This window comes from Hirundo rustica, chromosome 1, assembly GCF_015227805.2.
Source record: "Hirundo rustica isolate bHirRus1 chromosome 1, bHirRus1.pri.v3, whole genome shotgun sequence".
Taxonomy (NCBI): domain Eukaryota; kingdom Metazoa; phylum Chordata; class Aves; order Passeriformes; family Hirundinidae; genus Hirundo; species Hirundo rustica.
Window position 1 is genome coordinate 125,633,092 of NC_053450.1, and position 18,968 is coordinate 125,652,059.

The 18,968-nt window shown below is 38.6% G+C and overlaps 1 protein-coding gene across 16 annotated transcripts in view; it reads right to left on the reverse strand.

The window, feature by feature from the left end:
- Positions 1-3,026: 3,026 nt before the first annotated feature.
- Positions 3,027-18,968, reverse strand: part of HDAC9 (histone deacetylase 9) — a 466,388-nt gene continuing 450,446 nt past the window's right edge. For 14 of the 16 annotated variants that reach the window (XM_040084792.2, XM_040084020.2, XM_040084706.2 and 11 more), the window contains one exon: positions 10,956-15,612. In XM_040084792.2, the coding sequence (XP_039940726.1) occupies positions 15,573-15,612 (40 nt within the window). In that variant the 3' untranslated portion in view covers positions 10,956-15,572. Of the gene's footprint in view, positions 3,090-10,955; positions 15,613-18,968 lie in introns of those variants that run through there. The other 2 variants (XM_040083672.2, XM_040084440.2) reach the window with 2 other exon arrangements.

Below are 18,968 nucleotides of genomic sequence, written 5' to 3' on the forward strand. Positions count from 1 at the left end.
GACTTCAATGGAAACAGGAGGTAGCCCAAAGTTATTAGAGAATTACTAAGAAGATAAATTTATTTAAATGCAGATATTATAAAATTCTGTTTGAGATGGCTTTTCATAGAAGAGATTCCGGTAATAATAAGAGCTGACTTTGATATTTCCATTCCAGCAAAAGTATTAGACAGCTACTCTACTTAGCTCAAAATGTGTTTAAGTCATTAAAAAAAACAGGATACCACACCCAGTTTATAAAGCACAGATTCTTAATGAAGCCACTCTTTACAGAGCTCAGACTGGCTTTCACAGAGACTAGTTGCTAGAAAGCATAGGCGTGAATCTAGAGAGGTTTTTCTTGCAAAATATTTATTTAAAAATCATAAGACAGTAATTTGTTGCTGCTGTTTTCACACAACTTGGTGTGTTGCTGTTGCTGCTGGCTTTGCATGTTGCATGTAAACAATGGGGAAAGATTCAAAACTTCTATTTAATAGACTGTTGTTAAGATTAAAAGCAGCAGAAGTTCAATGTTCTCTGTCCCTGAAAGGATGGACAGCTTAGTCCCTTACTCTTTCCATAGGCTGTAAAAGGCACAGTATATGATGTAGCTTGCCTAGAGCACCCATCTTTAGTTTGACACTTAAGCCTTCTGGTGGTGAACCACCATCAGTGATGACTGATAAATAGTCCATAAATAGATCAATAGATAGTAAAGCTCTTGCAAAAGTACGACTGCTTCCTGAAAAGATGTCACAAGGACGTCTGTGCAACCCCCAGAAACAAGTCTGAAGTCCTTTCTGGGCTTCAGGGTTTTTGTTTAGCTTTTCCATTTTTCATATATTTCCCCAGCCAAAGTACAGATTAAAGTAATTTCAGGACTGCAATTTGAGGGATGCCATAACACTAAATTACATGCACTTAAATAATTACATCTCTTTAGCTACAAATGATAAAATAAACGTATCATGTTTAGTGTGCGTACTTAGCATGAAGTCATAAAGCAGTTTACATGCAGAGCCTTTCCCAAAGTAGCAGAGGGAAAAAAGTCCTTCTGGAAATCTTTACTATTCCACTGACATATTTGATTGTGGGAAACAATAACTCAAATGAGCCAAAGGTTATGGTATAAAAATAAATGTAGTCAAATGGGAATAAAAGCTGCATCTAGAAGGACAAGTTTCAATCAGTGTACTTTATTCTCATTCTTAACATCAATTAATTGTTGAGGAACATGGCACTTAAATTATTGTCTTACTCTGTTAGCTTTATGAACTCCTCTTTGCACATTTGCCCTCTCAGAACATATACAACTAATGAAACTTTGTATTTAGTGTCCTTATTCAAGTGAGGTAAAACAAAACAGAAAACATGTGAGATAAGGGGGAAGTAGACGCTCTAGCAGGGGGTAGGAAAGTGAACAATCCTGCAGCCAAAAAAAGCCTACTCTATAACAGGCAGTGAGCACTTCCTTGCACTTGATTATTTTGCCCAAGGATAAGAAAGAATATTTTTACTCTTATAAGGATTAACCAAAGCACCATCAGAAGTCCCACCTGTTACTGTCTTAATCCACAGCACAGAATATACTTGTCCCTGGCTCTCCTGTGTGTCCAGTCCATGGAAGATGCCAGCTGTTGTTGTGTTTATCCCTGAAGCCGGAGCTCTTTTGTCCAGATTGTGATGCTCACACTTTGTGAACTGCCTACCCAAAAGGTGGCTACACACATCTTCACAAAGAACTCTCTTGCTCCTCAGCTGCACACCTGGCTGCTTTGTAAAACGTATTTGAAGATATATCAAAAAACAAAGGGAAGAGAGCACTGGAAGAGTACTGATTGTTTGATCCTCAGGAACAGTTCACTTCCCTGGCATATTGCAGTGCTAGAGATACATCACAGTCAAAATGTGGCTCTGAATTTGGATGTGAATTCCAATTGGGCCAAAATGTAGTTTACACAAGCATTTGTGTTGGGCCATCTTAGTGATAGACTTTTTTGCTGAAATTTAGGAAGAAAACTTGAGTCTGTTTCCTCAAAACTGCCTTTGGCTTTGACAGTTCCAGTCTGGAGCAACATCCTGGCTTAGGACCTATAGCCCCAGGTAAATGACTGAAACCTGTGCCAATCCACAGGGCCCATTATGCCAGATCTTCTCCAAGCATATCTGCTGGATCAGGCCATGCACAAAACCAGCTGGAGCAACATGCTTCTGTCTTTTCTCCTATGCTTAGATCAGCAAGGGTTTGAGAAAGACACAGCTATGGTCCTTGCCTGGAGGGATATGACAAGTCAAAGCAGATGTGAGAAAACTGAAATTTGAGGGGCACTAAGGGTAGCTTCAGTTTACATGTTGCTTAAATGCATGCTGGTTAATTATCATCAGGAGAGTGAGAGAGGGATCAGGCATGGCCGTGTGGCTCAGTGGTTACACACTGCCCCAGGAGGTAGGGGTGCTGTGCCACTGCAAGCAGGGCATGGCTATTAACAGCAGCTGTGGAGCTGACAGGACTATCGGACACCATCAGCAGCTGACAGGGTACTGGGGAATACATTTCATCCTGGGAATAACCACATGGCCATGTTTCCCAAACCAAGTGAGAAAACAATAAGAACAAAAAAAGACTAAATATTTCTCTTTGTCCCCCTCCCACAAGGTTTTAAACTCTCAGATTTGAAAAAGAAAGATAAAGTAATTTGTTCTGAAGAAGAATGAAAGCAGCATTTGAAAAAGTCTGCCCAGCTCTGTTAAATGCCCTGGAGATTAAGTTTCTCTGCATGAATGGAAGTGACTGGGCAGGAGAATAAGGGACACATCTACCAAACAAAGCAGGCTGCAGGTGAACATGCCTCAAATTGCCACTGGCATGCCTTTCCAGGAAAATGGTGGAATGCCCAGACCGTGGGTACAGAAGGGAGGGATGCTGACTCTGCACAAAGGCCTCCATGGCGCACAAGCAAGGTGACATCCTCAGAAATTACCTCCCCTGAAGATCATGACGGAGCTTGGGCAGCAGAGGAGCCCAGGAGCTGGCAGCCAGCAGAGTTTCAGGCAATGGTGATGCTAGATTCAAGGAGGCAGGTCTTTGAAAGTCCAGCACTGAAGTCCTGCAACCAATTAAAACATCATCTAAAAGCATGGTCTTAAAGAAAATGTCATAAATGCATTAAGTATAGTTAACATAGGATTTTAAAAATATAGTGTTGTAGTTATAAAAATCTATATTTTCCACATAATTCAGTCTATCTTATCTGTTATATTCAATGAATTTCACAGACTCCTTCTGTGATTAACAGCATCTCCAGATACAGGGTAATTATTACTATATCTTGTGACTGGTGAACAAGCAGCAGAGAAATATTCATACAAACTTTTTTATGCAGTTCATCACCAGCAAAGTGATACACTGAACTTTTATTTTAACAATAGCCTAATTCAGTTTCTACAGGTAGTATCCCTCAATAATCATTGTTACTTACATTTTTAGATTCATTACTTCAGTAATGAAGCTTCAGCTTAATACTATGATATTTACTGTAAAAAAGTATAGACACCCTCCAGACCTCACATAAGTTTGCTTCTGCTATGAGTCAGGGATATAGGTGCTGGAAATAGATGCTCGATATAGATACAACAGGCATGGACACAAGTGAAAACAGAAGCCAGAGGAAATATATCCCAGCATCAGAAAACATACTGCATGTGTTTCAAATCTTATCTTTCTTATGAAGTCAGTCTACTGTCTCTCACAAACACATTAATTTGGTCTAAAAGTCTGCAAAGGGGAGAGGTGCTTTGCTGCTGCTAGCATTCCTGACAGGGTCCCAGCCATGTCAGGATTGCCTGACTTCCCACACAATAACCCTCACAGACTGGTGCCACGAAATTCAACTAGCACACTGCTATGGAGAGTTTGTGCAGTCATGACTGCGTGGAAAAGAAGTGGGACAGCCAATGTGACCAATGTGTCTTTCCCCCACAACATGTTTGCATGACCTAGCACTCCTTTAGCAAAGGTTGTGTCACTTATGAGGTCAGTCATGGAATTGTACAGCATACAGGGTAGTTACCCCTGGAGCATATTTACCTTTCAATTTCTAGACATAGTCTAGAATTTTAAGGACAATGTCCTTAAAATTCCTTTCATGAAGACATATGCAGAATATGTGGAGGGGATAGGTAATATGTAGTTGGGATACTTCCTCCTATATCACGCCTTGCTTCTTCATTCTGTTTGAACAAAAGATGGGTATATAGGTCGGAGCTTAGCAGACACCTTTTGCTGTGATCTGATTTTAAACTTTCCTCTGAGCTGCTCAGATACTAGCTGCAGTTCATGACACAGTTTGTGACCCATTAGCAGAGGCAACTGTGGAGTTTTCTGGTCCTTTCCCACTCACCTCTGGGACTGACAGTATGTGAGGCTGGGCTTAGATTTTTACTGAGATTTTTTCTTAGATTTTTTTAGAGGGTCCTCTCCAGAAGCTTATTCTGATTCTACAAAGGTATGAAAGTTGTCCCAGACCACTTTGAATCACGCCCTGCTGCTCTAAACCCTGATGATCCTATCACCATGGATACTGTGGGAACATGGTACATAGCACCTATGCATGTCTCATTATGCTTGAAACGTGGCCACACTTGTCTTCATCTTCTTGGTTGCCCATAGTTAAGAGTGTGTATTCTGAGCATAACACTTTAGACTTCCTAAGAGTTTTAAAGAAAGATGAAATCCAATTTTACAGCCAAACAACAGATATTCTATGACACGTATCACATCTTTCCTTCATGTATTGCAGAAATTCTAAAAAATAGAAGCATTTTTGAGAAACCATTTGTTGAAGCAAGTTTTTCCAACTGAACTTGAAAAGTGGTACAGGGCTTTGCTTTACATTTCTTTGTGAGGGCTCGGTGCGTGAAGCCTGTGCCTGTTCTCACCCGTTCATTCACTGGATCACTATCGCTTGGTAATAAGAACCACAACATCTTATGCTTATAAACATTGCAGGTCTTGAGATAACTTCCTTTCAAATTCCCTGAAGCCTTATGTAAAATGGTTCAGTTGTTACCCCTTACACAAGTGCAGTATTTAATGAGATTTTTTTGTTGTTGTTCTTCTCAATCTACATTCAAAATCACACCTGCCAGTGCATCTAGCAGGGTAAAGAAAAAGTCTAATTCCTGTCCATGGATTATTATACAACCAAACAGTTCTCGGTTTTGTGAAGGTCATTTAAAAACAAGGAGTGAATAAAAGAAGTAAAAACACAGGGAAACTACAGGATGTGATTCATAAAAATCCCACATCTCCTCTATATGCTCATACAGTCTTCTTTGAAAAAATAAATAAAAGGTTTTGTTGTTTAGCAATGTTCCAGTAAGTAACACACATGCCAGAGAACAAGCAAGCTCAAAACAATGAGCTAAAATTAGAAGAGGAAGATTCAGCATCTGAAGTCACAAATACACACTAACTTTACAATGTGAAGGCATCTGGAAGAAATATAGTCACATGGACAGTCTGGGTGCTGGCATGAGGACTGTAGCTCTGAAGATTTTTCCGTCAGCTACAAGCTCTTTGTGGATCCTCAAACAACACTTTTAATCCTATCTGTGAATAGAGGCATCGACTGGACTGCTTCTGTGGCTGTTCTGAGTATGAAACACTGGGCGTTTACAAGGATTTTGGATTTTCATGTTGAGTGCCACTGAAACAAAATTATTTCCTCAAACCACCCAGCTGTAAAAAGTTCTCAAAAGTAATTCACTTTGAGCCATTTTGCTGTTCAGAGTAGGTCTATTTCTGACTGAAATAGAACTTTTTTCTCACAGAATTTTCTCCTAACTTAAAAAAACCCCTAAAAATTCTGTACATCAGATGCTTGCTACCCATGATCAGTACTCAGCAAAACTTACCAGCTCAATCAATAAACTGCTTATATTCCCATAGGAATCATATAAGACACATTCAGCAGCAGCAAGAAGCAACAAGTTCTACTAAGAGCCTGTGACCAGGACCGCTCTTCCAAGATGTGCCATCAAGCAGCAACCAAAGAAAGAGTTACTTACACCTTCAGTGGACAAAAAGACAGAAACCAAGGCTATGGATGAATTTTGATATTACAAAGAGGATCCCACTCTAGATTTAAATTTCTGGTTCAGATACAGGCTCTAAAGGAGATAACATAAGTTATTGTAAGTCAACAAAGACAGAAAGATTTCATTGCAAGACAACATTACACTGTAATGATGCTTCTAATTAAATAATTTGTTGGACATTTTTAAGGAGAACTGGAGTACACATAGTCATTTTTGAAGTTTTTCAGCACTTTTTGCTTTTTACAGCATATTGCTGCAGCTGTTATATTATGTACTCGAGTTCCAGTAAGAACTCAAACACCCACTCCAAGCATGGAGCCAGGACTGGTTTATTCTGGCTCAGGTGGCAGAGACAGAACTGCTACACATCAGATGTAGAGACAGACAATACACATTTACATTTCAGCTAACATAATATATATTTCTATAACATGATTTTGAAAGGAGAAGAAGAAGCAGCTGAGAATTAGAGAAATCAAGTGCAGAATTATTTATGGCTTTGTTTTCTAAGGGTCAGTTGTTATTTTTCCTGCCATATTTGCTAAGTAGAACAAAGAATCATCTAATTTATCCCTGTTTGTAGGTCAAATTAACTTTAACAAGACTAATTATACACTAAATATTAGATTATCTACAGATGTTCCAATAAGGTTTTCAAGACTAGATTACCTAAAATACAGAGAAAAACATCAGATTATCAGTGGTGATGTTGCCTATCACAGCCCAAGTTGAAGAACAGAATTTAGACAATGAATAGAAAGTTGAGAAGAAAGTATTATAAATTATGTTTTATTCCTAAGTATAAGTATAAGTATAAAACTTAAGTATTCCTTAAGTTTTATTCCTATGTAGAGACTGGCAGAATTGCATGCAGTTAGACTGGGCCACTGTCACAGCTAGTGTAGATATTCTAAATATGGAAAACGAACACGTACTTCCTTGGGGCAATATAAATATTTGTAATGTATGCTTTTGCCCTGATTGACTGGTCAGTTGATCAATTTTTTGTTTTGATAACGACTAATAACTTTAACACAGACTAATCTTTAATTAAATTGATAGCTAAAGAACGATGTATTCAAATGCTATAACCATCTGAATGGTGTAAAATTATGTTTGTACATAAAATATATCACAAGAGAGGTAATTTAGGATCTTACCAGGAATGTTCTATTCAGTTATTAACAATCTATGAAGACATTCATGTGACAGCCACAACAGGCTGGGTATTTTTCAGTGATATGTGGATGGAGAGGTTCAGTCAGAAGCAGCACACAAGCTAAGAATATAAATTTTGCACAAAATCCTGGATCCATGCCCTTAGTCAGCTTCTAGTAAAGTACAGAATTTCATTTTGGGTTTTTGTTGAACCTGTTCCCTTTTATAGGCAACCCCAGAAAAGGAATTATGAACAAGAATTGTGAAACCCTATTTTACAAGTCTCCAGGAGGCCTGTACTGTACCTGGGCACTGTGACAGCAAAGGTAAAAACTAAACTTTTATCTTTAAAAAGAAACAAACAAATAAACAAAAAGTATTTCTAGCATACTGAAACAAAACACCATAATTTTAATATCCTTCTCCTTTTATTTGTCAAGAAAAAGAGAAAGAAGTAAGAGAGAACAGCAACGGCCCAGCGCATATTCACTCAGCTTTATTTCACTATTCACCCTTTCTGACAACGAGCCATCCAACTCCTGCTACTCCTTTTAAAGCTGCCAATGGAAAGAAAGATTTTTCCTGGGGAGGAAGATCTCCAGGGGAAGCAGTGAAAAAACATGAGAGGAGGAATCTGAAAGAATTCACTCCCACCCATCTACAGGAGATTCCTAGAAGCATTGTTAGTCTGAAGGTTTCAAAAAACCCCACTCCACTTCTCAAAGGCAAGGTCAATTCTGGCAGGTTGATTTTAAAGCAGCAATGGTGTCTAGCTGGAATTTCTCACAAGGTTGGAATGTCAGAAGTAGACCCAAGAGAGAGGATTTAATGTACAAAATGCAGGTGAGGCAGCCAGAAAGACATGATGAATGCAATTTATCACAGGGCTCTGCAATTTATCACAACGGGATCACAGGAAACAAGCAAAACAGAGAAGTAGATAGATAGACTGGATAGTCTGAGATTCTCTGTGCATGGAACTTCTTTGAAATATGCCAAGGAAATGACATGTTACATGTTCAGATTTTCAAACAGTATTTTACTGAAAGAATAGAGCTGGGTGTTTCTAGGTTTGGGGTCCTTTTCCCCAGAAAAGAAAAAGTCTCATTCTGAAGAATGAGAAGAAGTTAAAATTATAGGATGCTGTTTTGCTTCACTTTGGTTTTAATCCCCTTCTGGAGCAGCACTGGATATGTGCCAGGAGGTAGGGGTTTCCATGTGCAAACAAAGAGCCTGTACTTCCTAGCTACCCTCCCCTCTGCTCAGTTTTCAAGTTCAGGTGCATGAAGGTCCACACACAGAAGCAATTTCAATCTGTGAGCTATTTTTGACAATGTGCAAGTGATCAAAATGTGCTCACAGCAAACACACTCCTTCCTCACTCCCCTGCTTTTGTGGGTGCCTTTCCCAAAACAGGTCTGTTCTACCAAGGTAACAACTCTGAGTTTTACAGCAGCAGTGCTGGAGCAATACCAGCTCTGCTGCAGAGCATTGGTGCAGAGTGCTGGGTATTCCCCACCGTCCACAAAGTAGGGGCCTTGCAGCTTTCAAAACAGTGCATGTACTATTTAAATTGCTTCACTGTGAGGGGAATTACGTGTTCTGCAACGCCTCAGGACAATGAGCCAAAGGAACTGTAGAATATGAGCTTGGTGTTAGAGCCAGAGCTCTGCAATGCTCTGCTCTGTGTGTGTTTTAGCCTGCTATGTAACATTACTTTTACATTAACATTTGTGGTTCCTTTTTTATGTGCTCCAGCTTCACCATGCTCCCTCCTTTATATTTTAACAGTCAGACCCCTATGATCCAACCAGGGTGGCATGTTCAAAGCACCACTTCTTTTTCGCGCTGATTAAAAAATAAAAGAGGCAAAAGAACTCCTCAGAGTACTGAACGAGCTTACTTCAAATAGCTTTTATTAACACTAGGACAAGACTATAGCCAAAGAATTATACAAAACACAAAACAAAAGGGATTTTAACAACTTGGTTGAAGACTACTTCACGCCAATCCAATGCTCATATATCTATAATCAACAAAGTTCTGGAGCACAATGTTACTTAACATTACTCATTGGATACTTGCAGATACAAAAATGTATCAGGAATAATAACAATGGTTCCTTTTACTCTTATGGAAATATTACTATTGACCTTTAAAAATGTTGCCCTTTGGGTCAGTCCCACTGATGCTTTATCCCTTAGAATCTGCTCTGCCTGGAAAGACAAATTACAGATAAACTTTCAGAGCTCTGAGCAAAAGGACTGGTTTTTATCATGGAAACAGATAGCAACATCAATTTCCCAAGAAAAAAATAGACATTTCAGCTGTGCATCCCTAGACCAAAAATTCCGTCTTGTAAAAACCCATGGCAGTAAGCTTGCTTTGAAAGCCTTAGTTATGACTTCACCAGGTATTGCTTTATGCTTTCCTACTGCATCCTAACTTGGAATATTAAGCCAATCATAAAATTTAAAATAGCAGTAAACTAAGCAGCAAGAGACATGAGTACGAACCTGTTCCCCTAACATATGACATATACATGCTCATGAAGCCAGCAGAATAGATCCAGCAGAGTCAATTTTATTTCAGACAGACTTTTCTAGGACCAGAACTGGCACTTTATATCAGAAAAAGATATGTGTGGGCAAGCTCAGGTCTTTTACCTGGGCTTATTTACAGTTTTTGTGTGGCTGAGTGCAGAGTTCAGGTTCCTCCTCTAGCTGCCTACCCAAAGCCTGCTAGAGGAGGGATCTAAGTGTCTTTGAATCAGGACATGTGCCTCTGGCCATGCAGGTGTACCATCCAAAGGGGGAATGTGTGGAGATCTTGCTGACCACACAGTACCAGTGCCACTGCTTGCATGCATCACTTGTCTTTAGACCCATCCCCACAGAAACATGTCTGTCATAAATCACAGCCCTTACAAATTACAGCCCAACTCACAGTGTGCTAACTGACATCCACAGAGCAGTATCTTTGATGGTGCAGAACAATTTATATTTTGCTGTAATCTATGCTAACACGCTGAAACACAGAGCATGGCACTGGAGCAGGATGAAGAGACATAACTGAGAGCTGCTGGATCATCTGTGCTTTTTGGTCTTCACTTTCTGTAGTGTGTGATTTACTAGTGATTAGAACCAAGCTAGATCTCATGGGACAAAACCCTTTCGGATCAAGTGAAAAAATTACATTGTTAAAATCAAAATGAGCTTCTTTTGAGGTTAGAGAGGAATGCAAGTTTCACAATTTCTTTTTTTAACAGTCAGCAGACAGCCAGCTAAATAGTACTCCTAAAATACTGCTGCAGTTTGGATCTGTTACAAAAATGAAGAATTTAATTGCTGCGAGAAATGATAAAGATAAGTGATTCTCATTCCCACACCAAGGGCAGGGGAATATGTCAGAAAACAGACTTTTTTCTTCAGATGGTTTTCTGTGTGTTACAAGGGTGAATTCAATTACAGGTACAAAAAGAAAGTAAGTGACATGACAAAGAAAGACCTTAAATGATAATTTAGAACCCAAACTCCTTCGATTCCAGGATGAAAAGCAAGTAGCAGAAACTTGATTTAAGAGAGATCCTTTCCTGACAGGTTCCGCACACAACATCCCCCCTCCCCAGGTACATATTCTGTTTTACTTCCATATGGAGCTTGTAAAAAAAAAAAAAAAAAAAAAAAAAAAAAAAAAAAAAAAAATACAATGGTTCACAAAGCTCTGTTGTGACCTTTAAAAATAAAACAACCATGCACTGCTATGCTTCTGGAAAGGCCACTACTGAGAAAAAAAAAATAAAAATCCCCTATCAGTCATGTTATGAAGTATCTGCTGGGGGCTGAGAACTTCTTGGGCAAATGCACAGTACACACATCAGCACACATGGCAGCTGCTGCTGTTTCTTCTGCTTAAGAGAGAAAATAGCCAGGTTCACCTCTGCATGAGTGTGGGCATGCTGGTGGGACAGAGGAGGCATTTCCCAAATAATAAATGCTTTCTGAGAACCTCCTTGCCCCTGTAAGAGAATAGGAGTTAGTTGTTTTATAGCCATCAGTGCCTTTGGAAAAGTTCCCTCTAATTCTTTGTCCCAGACACATTGCCCTGAAAGTGTCCTGCTGTCTGTCTACAAAAATTAGTCAGTCTCTACATTCTTGTTCTCTACAGGACCTCTGGTGTTGGCTGCCGCAAAACCTTTCTAATATTTCATCTCTGGTTATGACTCTCAGCTTTTCAGAGAGGCTGCACTTAGATAAGACACCAACTAAAATACCACATACTCTAGAGAGGGGTTTCTTTTGCCACTTATATTCAGCCTGCAGCATGTTGTTGACTTTTTTTGCAAAGTAAAGGCATAGCCATTTTTACTTGCGTAACATTTTCTGTTTCTTTTATGAGGTTTATTTAAGATGGCTTAATGATTTTACTTTTTCAGGTTTACTTGCTTGGAATTAGTTGCTTCATTTGCACTGAAAGAAAAATTAGGAAATTAAATGATTTTTAAAAAGGGAATAGTTCTGTCATTTTTACACTGGCAAAATTCCCATGAACTTTGACTAGCCACTAGAAATGTTGCCTGAAAAGAGATCATATAATCAAGCTACAAATTATATTAAAACAAAATGAGCATATGCAGAATTCCTCCACAGAGTCCAAAAAATGAAGTGCAAGACACTCATGAAGGTTTCAGAAGTTCTGAGATTTGCTGTTCATCACTGTTCTTACTGCAGCCCAGGTAAGAGCCTTAAGCTGTATAAAAATCATTCTTTTCTTAATCTCCTGAGTCATGTCTCTTTTTAGTATTCAGTTTGTACTATGAGACGAAGGGCCGAAGAATACTAGAAAGGTACAAGAAAAGCACAGTAATAGAAAAGCTCCACTGAGCTTAAGACTTAGTTCCTAATACTAGAGAAGAAAATGAACTGGAGCAAGAATGTTAGTGGGACTTGATGCTGAGGCATCTCTCTTTCTGGTAGTTGGTGACTGGTGCAGGGGCAGAGTGCAGAACACTTCAGAATTCCCCCACGAGGCAAAGATTTGCTGCCAATGGCAATGGCAGCCTGGGGAGGAGGTACTGTGGGATGTCCTTCTGGTGCCTGCAGCCCTTGTGCCACCAGCACCAGGCAGAGGGTCACCCTGGCTCCGAGTGCTTCCTGCCACCTCCTCAGCTTCACCTTCCCCATGGAGTCACACACAGAAACCACCCTTATCCCATCTTGTTTATGCATTTTAGCTCAGTTTTAGATGTAATCTAAGCTCAGGCATAGATATTTTGGCAGCCAATGTGAAATATCTGGAACTGAATTTTCAGAGGTGTCAATCTCTCTAGCCTAGTGGGAAAGGCTTGTGGGAGACACGAGACTTTGATGTCTCCTCAAAAATCTGAATTTTTACATTTGAAACACAAAATTCATGCATCTTTCTGAAATTCTTGCAATCTGCTGTTGAATCCAGCTAAAACTGGGCATTTTTAAGAGTGTCTATGTGAATATTTCCCTAGAACTATGACTAAAATTGCTGGAAGATATTTTAACTCCAGTCCATGGGGAGCTATTGACGGTAATAAAAAATACTGTGAGAAGAAAACAGCAGCAAGTGAAACTGCCCTCTCAGAAAGCCCAGGTCTGCTTTGAAGGAAGTGTTGACATTCACCATAAGACTCAATTATTTCCCAGAGGGCTGTAAGATGCCTTGGAATGACATAATCAAAAAAGCAATGGCGTTCTTGACTTAAAGGGGTAAAGAAAAGCAGGGCCTGATCCATCTGCCATCGAAATCAAAGAGGACTTTGCTATTGAATTCAGTCAGAACAGAGTTCTGGATGCAATCTGTGTGCAGTTTATTAGCACACTTGTTTACCCAAACGATCCTAACTTCAACCAACGGCACGTCTAGATATCTGCCTGCGACTGCATCTGTACAAAAGTATAACTGTGAGTTTGTAATGTGGTTTAATTCAAATTAATCTGGCATTATAAAAGCATTTCCAGCTAAAAAAGACAGCTTTAGCTGGTTTGCACCCCAGAAGACAGATTTTGGTTGGAAAAGCTTGTAAGTCACATTTCAAGTTGAAATTCATATACAAGTTCATGCAAGCTAAGGACAGAAACAGCTTTTAGGGTTAATTTTAAAATTATGTTACTATGCACTCAATTAAAATATTGCAGTCATGATTTCAAAATGTGAAAAGCTCTACAAATTACCCAACTCATCATCTATAGCCCTTGGTTTCCTTGAAGGGAAATTTCTTTGATGACCATAACAAAATCACAGTTAACGGCAAGTAAGATTGCCATCAGGAGTCTGCTGAAAATGCAGGAGGAACTCCTGATTGCTTTAGTCATGTGAACAACCCCTTCAGAACAGCCCAGTCAGGCAAGGTGGCTTACACCCGGAGTTAATTTAGCCTGCTGGGACTTTTTGCATTACTAAAATGAGCATGGTTTTGGCTTGTAAATGGGGGGTAGAATTTTATTTCACTTTCTGAGGGTCAGAATTTTATTTCCTTTTCTAAGGGGCATACATTCATTTCAGAGTAAACCTTTCAGAATAAAAGTTTACTTCACATTATAGGAAATGACATCCTTTTTTTTAGATTTCCCTTTTCAAAGCATGCTTCAGATTTCTGACTTGTAGTGGAGAGCTTTGGTATAAGTAATAAAAGTCTTTAAAATTAAAATGCTAATCATAAACAAACCCAAATGCATGAAAGATATAGTCTGACTGCATAACAAAAGAGAATTATATAATTCTATTTGAGTGAAATCTTTCATCTTTGATTTACAGGTTTGAGTCTGCCTATAACTGAAACCATATTGTTCCATATCTTTCATATCATGGCCTTCCTCAAAATCTTGTTTTAATTAAGGGTCCTTTCAGATTTTAGAATAAAAAGCATGACAGTATTCACTTATGGCTTTAATATAGATTTTTTTTTTTTTTTTTTTTTTTTTTTGAATTTGGAAAATAGAGAAAAAATGAATATCACTTGTTTTTAAAAGCTGAGCAAGCTATCAAATACTGCAAGCTGAATACTTCAAGATATCTCCTGGGGTTCATTAGGTGAGAAAGTTGTAAACAAAATAAAAGTTACTGTAGCAGAGTTCTGTTCATTTGAAGTACTCTCACATACATGCCCATCTCTCTCTCTCTGACAGTAAGGCAACACGTGTAACAGTTTAAGCATTCATTTTCAGCTAAAGGCACAACTCTATGTTACGTTCTCAAACATGGAATTAAACAGCTAAAGTCACATTGCAGGGAGATCTTGCTGCACTTCGGGGATCTAAAATAAAGCCTAAACCCTTTGAAGCTTCTTAAGCAACATCAGTTCTCTTGGTGCAGGACTACATAAAAGAATCAGTTCGTATTCACATCACGACCTGTAAAAAACACTCCCACACAACCTCCACAGAAACACCTGAGCTTCAAATGAGCTGCACGCAGTTACTGAAGGTCGCTGCTTTGGAGTCAGAACGGAGAAACATTTCAGAACAAACCAAAAACACATTTGAAAAACTATCCATACTTGATCTCTGCTGCACATATGGTGAGCGCTACTGTCAACTACAGAGGGTACAGCACATTTTCTTAAAGGCAAAAGAACATTTTAGAGAATCGTGAATGTGTTTTTATGATAAAAAAGATTACATGAAATGGGGAGGGATGGCCAGGAATACGGAAGAGAAAATAAAGCACCACCAAGCACAGTACATCAGGGGATTTATAGTACAATAAGAAGTGCTTTTCCTTTAGCTAAAATCCCTCATCATAATTTAAACACTTTTCACTTATTCAGCTAAGAATTCATTACAGGAGGTTAAAAAATGGCACGTAAAATAAGGGTGGTTTTTTTTTTTTTTTTCCTTCATTACACAGAGCAAAGAAAACAAATTCTATTAACAATTTAACACAGTATGAAAAAAATTATCCAGTAAAAAGTGTCAGAAAGTGATTCATGGAGTTCACAGAGTATGTTGCTGGCTGTTGCAATTCTCGTATCTATAATCTATCATGTAGAATTTTGCAATACTCTATTTCACAACTTGTGTTGGTGAGTGGGTCAAACAGCATTAAAATACATGCTCTAGGCTCTTTCTCCTAAGTCTGTTTTACTGTAACCCTAGAATTGTGGCGGTTACATTTAAGGAATCTTTTGGGCTCTTTCAAGTCCATCCAAAGAACAAGTGAAGCTGCTATTCCGAGTTTTGTGCCCAGTGTTTATGTTCCATCTGATCTGTGCCACCCAAGAAGCAGACAAGACATGTCTGAGGGTGCTTTGGGGGATACACAATGATGTCACCCACAGGAAATATCAGGGAGGACTTGGCACTTCACAAGGCTGGCTCTTCTTCCATGGGCTCACCAGCAGCTCTGTAAAAATAAACAGGCAATCAGAATACGGCACAAGAGTACACAATGACATTGTAGATTTTCATGCATAATCAAAGCTGATTTTTCAGCTCTCTCAGATGTTTATTTGTGTTATTCAGCTATCCATAAATAGAGTTTCTTTCCTAGGAAGTATAAACAAATGTCAAGTGGAAAAACATTTTAGATCCAAGCAATCACTGAAAATGTTCCTGTTTATATTAAAATATGTCAGAATATTTTATAACATTTTGTCCAGAAATGTACATGCTTTGTGTCAACACAATCAAATAATTTTATGAAAAAAATAGCTGTGATACTTTTATTTTACAAGCTTTTGCAACTAAAATACATGCATTTATTTTTCCAAGTGGACTGACACCATTGAAGCAAAATAGTTCACTAGTAGCCAAGTAGCGTTCCCTCTGAGATTCTTCTCCATGCTCCTAGTTTTTGATTTTGCATTTTCATAAACACATTTCCTGCCTGCAATTTTTGAGACTAAATCCTGAACCTGATCAGCAGACCGCTATCAAAGACAAAGTATCTATTAATTATATCAAATCAGATTATACCTTTTATATGAAAACCTCGGGGAAATTATCAGCTTAGGCAAGAGGAGCTCTCTAAGACAACCAATAAGAAAATGATGAGGATGCATACGCGGAGCTGACATCAAGTTTTGCAAATTCTCGTATCTGACAAGCTACTGCACCTGAGGAATATGATGGCAATTATAAAATATATGAAATCATAAAAAGCTTCTGAGGTCATGGAGAGACCTCACTATTGAAGAGCAAAGAATTTGGACAGAAAGTATTTTTCATCTCAGTCTTTCAGCCTTAAGAATTACTTTAAAATAGTAATTTCAAGCAATTTTGAAATCAAGGGAGAAAAATAAATATAAATTAATAAATGAGATGATTACCAGTTAATTCCTGTAAGCCAATATAATAACTGGCTTCAGTAAAACATTCCTCAGAAAGTACAAATTCATGAGATCTCATGGGGAAAAAAAGTAATTAATGGGGGCTTGCTTGGGCTTTGATAGTTTATTCAGCAAATTCAGAGAATTTTAAATGAATCTGGAATTTATTAAAGTCATTCCCATTGAAAAAAATTAGCAGTATGTCCCTAAATTATTTTATAAAGGTCATTCCTTTATGATTTGGAATGATCACTGATATCGTGTTGAAAAATATGTCAGGTGAATGACGTGAAGAAGATGATGTTTTTCAGACTACTCACTTTCTGAAGGGTATTGACTCTAAAAGGTGATTAATCTATAAATCTCAAATCTTTAGTTCCTCACCACATGGTGGAGGATATTTCCCATGTACAGTAACTACTGTGGCTCCCTCATTTCTGAGAAGTGAGGTGAAGCCCCCCTTGCTCTCCCTCTTTTCTCCTTTTTGCTTTGTTCTGGCTTGCAGCAGAGAGCCCACAGTGGCAGCCAGGGTGAGACAGAGCCCTGCCTGGTGCTGAGGTCCTCAGGTGTAATAAAAGATCACACACCAGGCGAGGAATTCATACTAAGGGTGTGTCGCTGTTGTGCTGACCACACACTTCCACTTTCTCCAGCCACTTGTGGGAGACCGGAATGTCCTCTGGCATAACACAGAGGGTCGATAAGCCCTTGTTAAGCATCCAGAACCTTATGGGTCTGTCTGAAAAGAAGATAATTGAGAAGAAGATGACAGTTCAGTTTTTAGGTTCTGCAAATGTGAAACAATATGTATTAAAAGATTTCAGGTGATGATTGGCAGATCAGGAAGGAGTGAAGCTCTGGAAAACCTCTGGAAGGAAGAGTAGTGGTTTGGACTCTGTATAAGAACCTATGGAAGCAATAGTACAGTTGAGGATCTTATTTAGGACTTCTTTCACTGGGAAATTTTTCACTGACAAAGTTGCTTCTGAGGGCCAGGAGTGGCTCTCACTGATCTTGAGTGCTATATTCTAATATACTCCAATATATTCCAACAACAGGCCAGCATTCTTCACCAGCCAGAGCATAAGCACCAACAATATTTTTTTATATATAAGTGCCAGATGTAAGATCCTTTTTAGGAAAGGGAGATAAGGTTAGAACACCGTGCCAATCCAGCACTTGGCTCACAGTGTGGGTACTCTCACAGTCTTCTTCAGTCTCCTTTTGAAGACTTATGTGTATGCTTTAACTTCATTTTATTAGTGTCAGAGAAGTCACTGGATTTAGTCAATAGTTTATCATTAAAAACATTTATATTTAGGAGATAATGGCTCAGGCTAGTTTTGTGTGAGAGCTAGTACTGTTTTGGGGCCAAAGGACAGAGAGAAAAACACTGTAAATCCCATAGCACTGAGCAGAGAATCAATATATGCCCATTCTGACAAAATCAAAAGTTGTCAAAAGAAAAGTCAAGGGGGCAGAATCTGACAGGCCAAATTTGTGTTACTTCAGCTTTGTCATTGTGAGTTACCTCAGTTCAGTCAGTCTTCCTGTAGCTGACGGGAAGTTGGCATAAAAACGTAAAACAGGCAGAAGCCCCCATCCCACATTGTATGCTCTGAGCAGTTCCTTGAGATGCAGCTGTGAGCTCAGGTCTGATCTAAACCAATTCTATGTAGTCAGCAAATTCAGAAAGACACCAATTGAGATTGTAATGATTATAGATTTTTCTCTAAGCCTTCAATGTGGCTCATTTAAACTGCAAGTTCCTAGGAGCTGAGCCCTCCTGCATTCACTTTATGTCGGTGTGCTGTGAAGAGTGCTCATCTTTAGCTCTCTATATGTAGAATTCTGACTATGGCAGAATGAAATAATCTCTTTGCATCATATGGATAAAATCTGGCAAAACATGTGACATCTTAAATATTGTTCTGTGGAAATTGAGACTAAATGTTATTTATGAGAAAACTATTAAAAGTAATTAATATCTACAAATTTTTAAAAGATAGTATTTAAGAATGTAGATAAACTCAGTGCATCACCCAAAAAAATAAATTCTTTCTCTTACCTTATTTTTTAAATGGGATTACAGAGATTCCTCTTAGCTACATTATCACACACACAAAAATAAAAATTTAAGGTATCTTTCCAAGGTAGAAACTGTTGAACAAAAGATAGATTTTTCTGGTATGGTATGGCTGTTTTATGCCATAATCTGTTCCTAATTTAACTCAGCTGTTTCAGGGAAGTTCGTTGTGATTGAAAAGTGATCCTCTGGTAGCAAAGGGCTGGGGAAAAAGAGGTACATTTCTATATCATGAAGGTGATTTGGGGAGTGTCTAAAGACATTATATAAGACATCCTGAGTAAGTGTATATCCTAATAAAAATGGACTTAGTACGGATCAAAGAGAAAGGAACTAAATGCAAAA